The 4,086-nt window shown below is 37.9% G+C and overlaps 1 protein-coding gene across 1 annotated transcript; it reads right to left on the reverse strand.

Annotated features, from left to right (window-relative positions):
* Positions 1–647: 647 nt before the first annotated feature.
* Positions 648–2,953, reverse strand: LOC118598450 (GTPase IMAP family member 7-like). Its single transcript, XM_036211133.1, has 2 exons — positions 2,571–2,953; positions 648–1,851 (listed from the first exon to the last, which is right to left on the reverse strand). The coding sequence occupies exons 1-2, from the start codon at positions 2,575–2,577 to the stop codon at positions 1,172–1,174; spliced, it is 687 nt and encodes a 228-aa protein (XP_036067026.1). The 5' UTR covers positions 2,578–2,953; the 3' UTR covers positions 648–1,171.
* Positions 2,954–4,086: the final 1,133 nt, after the last annotated feature.

Genomic DNA, 4,086 nt, shown 5'->3' on the forward strand with positions numbered 1-4,086 from the left:
CTCAGACTGTACAACAGCTCAGGGATGTTCTCACACAGATCTGGGAGGAAATGCCACAAGACACCATCCGTCGTCTCATTAGGAGCATCCCGCCACGTTGTCAAGCATGCATACAAGCTGGTGGGGGCCACACAAGATACTGAAAAGCATTTTAAGTTGCAGAAATTAAGTTTTGGAAAGAAATGAACTAGCCTGCCACATCTTCATTTCACTCTGATTTTATGGTGTCTACACAATTGAGCCTCTGTAGGCTGAAAACTTTTATTTCCATTAAAAGACTTATCATCCTTTTGTTCCTAAGACACTGCCCTGTCATTATTTGTATAGATATCCAACTTCATATTGAGATCTGATGTATTTAATATGTTTTTTTACAAAGCTTCTTTAATTTTTGTGAGCAGTGTACTTTTTAATCTTGGATTTTGAAAACAGTAAGTCTTTCTGAGTCAGAGGGCTAAAGTCTGAGTCAAGTCATGAGTCAAGGCCATGAAAGTCCAAGTTGGGTCTAAAGTTGTCAGATTCATGACTCCAGTCTGACTCAAGTTCAAGTCATCTGACTCAAGTCCCCAACTCTTCTAAATAGTAATTACAGTAAGACTTGGCAGAGTTTATTTGTTTTTTAATCAGGTTATATACAAACAGGGACAGTGGACTAAAAAACTTTATTTTCTACAACGCTGAACAATTTTTTAAATATAGCCCTAAACATGCATGCACAGAATTATGTTTGAATAACAGAAAATAGATATGGAAAATCAGAAAATGAACCCATGCTATGACAGAAATAAAATCAACCACTCTTATTCTTCTAAACAATTATCCCCTCACCAGCTGGGTTACACATTTACATTTTTTAAATAATTCTAATAAATTAGAATAATAATTAATAAAAATCAACAACACGATTGGGAAAAGCACTTCAAAAGTGATTCAAATGGATCGGTTATGTTAAATCAAGTAGAAAACATGATAAACGTGTCCTCCTGTAAAATTACATATTGAATCAATTAGATTGATTTAGGCAAACCACACATTTGAATTTTAATTTCAACGTTATGCTATTGACATTAATATATGCAGAGCTCTTTCAACCATCTTGCAAATTCCAACTAGAACTCCTATAATCTCTGTAGAAATGCAACAACTTTATTGAAATAACCTGAAATTCCCATCAGTGATTCTTTTTTTGTCTCTTCATCTGACATGCTTTTAGAAGAGACGCTGTCTTCTTTTTTATCATACTGTGCACTTGTTTCAGCACCTCATTGGTGTACATTTCTCCATTGTTTTGTTGCACCATCTTATCTATTGTGTTCAGTAACTTTTTCACTTCCTCGTTGTTTCTCTCTTTGTCCCAGTATCTGTTGTCCATCACATGACAGCGACCTCCACATTCCTCCACAAGACTACGCAGATCATGATTTTCATTCACAAAGTCCTCGATCTTCTGATCCTCAAAATGATCACCATGAGTGAAGACAATGACTGCATATTTTAGAGCTTCCTCAGAAAATAACTTCTTTATTTTAGAGATGACTTCTTTCTCTTGCTCAGTGAACTTTTCCACTTTCAGAACAATGACAAAAGCATGAACTCCAGGAGAACTCAGAGTGACACATTTTGTTATTTCAGATTTCAGAACTTCTTCACACATTTTGTTGTCAAAAAATCCAGGAGTGTCAATCAGTGTGATCTTTCTGCCATGAACTTCTCTGGTTTCACACTGACATTCTCTTGTTACAGAATTTGACAACCCAGAAACTTTAAACACTTCTTCTCCAAAGAAGTTGTTTCCCAGTGTGCTTTTTCCAGTTCGAGTTTTTCCAAGAAGAACAATCCTGCGTTCTGGAACTAAAGAAACATGACAAAGTAAAACAATCAAGTATTACATTTCTTTCGTGTTGCTTAAAGAGATATTTTCAAAACTTTGCCTTTTACGTATTCTACCTGCAGCACTTTAGTTGCTCTTATTTTTTTATAGGTGATATAAAGAAACTGATTGATTCATTTCTGTTTTCTAAAAAATCTATCTTAAAAATTAAATTCAGCAAAACATTCTTTGTCCATTTGAAAGTTAAAATTGAAATAAATGTATCACTTCTTGTTTGACCCGTTAGAATAAATGTTTATTTCAGTTCTGAGATACATGTGTAGAAATACATGTTAAATGAAAACTGCATGATCCTTTCTCAGATCATCAAAGGAAACGTAATGAATTTTCTTTATTCCCTTTTACAGCAGATTCTTGCCCGTGCTGCATATGAATATCACACTGTCATGATAAAAGAAAGAACATCTCCACAGACATGAATGTCTCTTGTAGAATGAGTCTTTAAAGAAAGCTTCAGGATAAAAACACATTAATGGAACAGAGATACAACTCTTAATGAAGAGAGACAACATGAAGAGCAAAGTGTCTCACAACTTAACATGAAAATCTTTTCATTCAGTTGTAGGATTTGTAATGGAGTTTCTGCTCCATTTTAAACTTACATGTTATTAAAAACTCCACTAATGCATATTTAAAAGAATTCTTATGAACGCCTACAAGAAAGAGAGGAAAGACTCACCAGCCATGTCAGAAAGAAAACAGTCGGATCAATTCCAGCTGCTTTGTTGTTTCTTGTGTCAAGCTCTGGTTCCAAAGTGTCTCTGCACTTTTACTTCTGACTTTGCTCTGGCGGCTTTAAACCACCAGAGCAAACAGGAGCCTCTCCCCTCTGCATGATGAACAAAGCTCAGTCTTGGCTCAAGCTTGAACTTAGTCATGAACAAATTGTTCAATACATGCGAGTCATTTGCCGACTAGTAAATGACGATTAATCTTTCCCACTAACTTGTTAACTGACTTGTTACCTCTTACCACTAACTGCCTGCACTTATACAAAAATACCCAGTTTATCATTATCTAACTCTTTTTTCCTCACTGCTATGAAAAGTGAAAACCCTCAGAATGAAGCTCACAACACAGTAGAATCACTTGTTATGTCTTAGCAGCACTGCCCTGATAACAACATGGTGTAATGTCTCACCCCCTCTCCCCCTGAGGAGCTGTGAGTCATGTCTCATCTCTCTGAACAAACTTCTGACTCTGATCTGAATTGCATGAACGAGAGGCATGGAGGCCAGCCATATCCGAGGCAGAGGTACTGGAGGGAAAAAGAAAGGTCAGAAGGTCCAAGACGTGATCAGGGGTCAAGACAGGGCGGGAAACAGTCAAAACAGGTGCTCTGGATGACAGGAGGAAATTGACCACTTTCTGGTACTGAGAGTGGTGTGACACTGTCTCAAGTAGCAGAGGGCAAATATGAGGGGCCGTTGAAGACGTATTTCATCATGAACCATTCACATACAGGTATTCTCACTCACACGTAGCACACATTCTCACTTTCACTTACATATGTTCTCACTGTCACATTCAAAAAGTATACAGTATTGCTAAAAGTATTTGCTCACCCATCCAAATGATCAGAATCAGGTGTCCTAATCACTCGGTCGGATGCAGTTATGTGAAGCGTGCAAAGACTGGACAGTGGAGACGCCTTCTCCAGTTTCCCATAAGTGGGAAAAGTGACACTGTGTAATTGTAAGAGAGGAGAGGGTTTGCAGACTGTTGATGCTGTAGAAGCTCCGACGTGATCATCAGGAATGTGACACCAGGGGGTTTCTACATGCACAACATGATGCTGCACATCAGCTCACTAATTAAGAGCCCTGATACTGACGTGGCCGTCATTGCTTTAAGTCTGGAGAACGATCTGCCATTCATTCATGAAAGCAGTTTTATATACCTGTATTAAAATGTGTGTTATAGGTCATCACCATGACAGACCTTAAAAGTTAGTAATAAAGAAAGAATATGTGGCAAGCGTGCTGTACAGTGGTGCAGTGAATAAATATTTTGCCTCACAGCAAGAAGGCCTTGGTCCAGATGACCCCACTTTTAATGTAAACAACCCTAGGAGAGCAGAAGGGTTATGTAGAGTTCAGCCTGATAGAACTGGGAGACAGGTTGCGGCAACGTCCAAAGCAAAGATGAGCCAGAGGCACAGTTCTCGGCCAAGTATTAAATTATATAAATAAATA

Source organism: Oryzias melastigma, unplaced genomic scaffold (genome assembly GCF_002922805.2).
Source record: "Oryzias melastigma strain HK-1 unplaced genomic scaffold, ASM292280v2 sc00640, whole genome shotgun sequence".
NCBI lineage: Eukaryota > Metazoa > Chordata > Actinopteri > Beloniformes > Adrianichthyidae > Oryzias > Oryzias melastigma.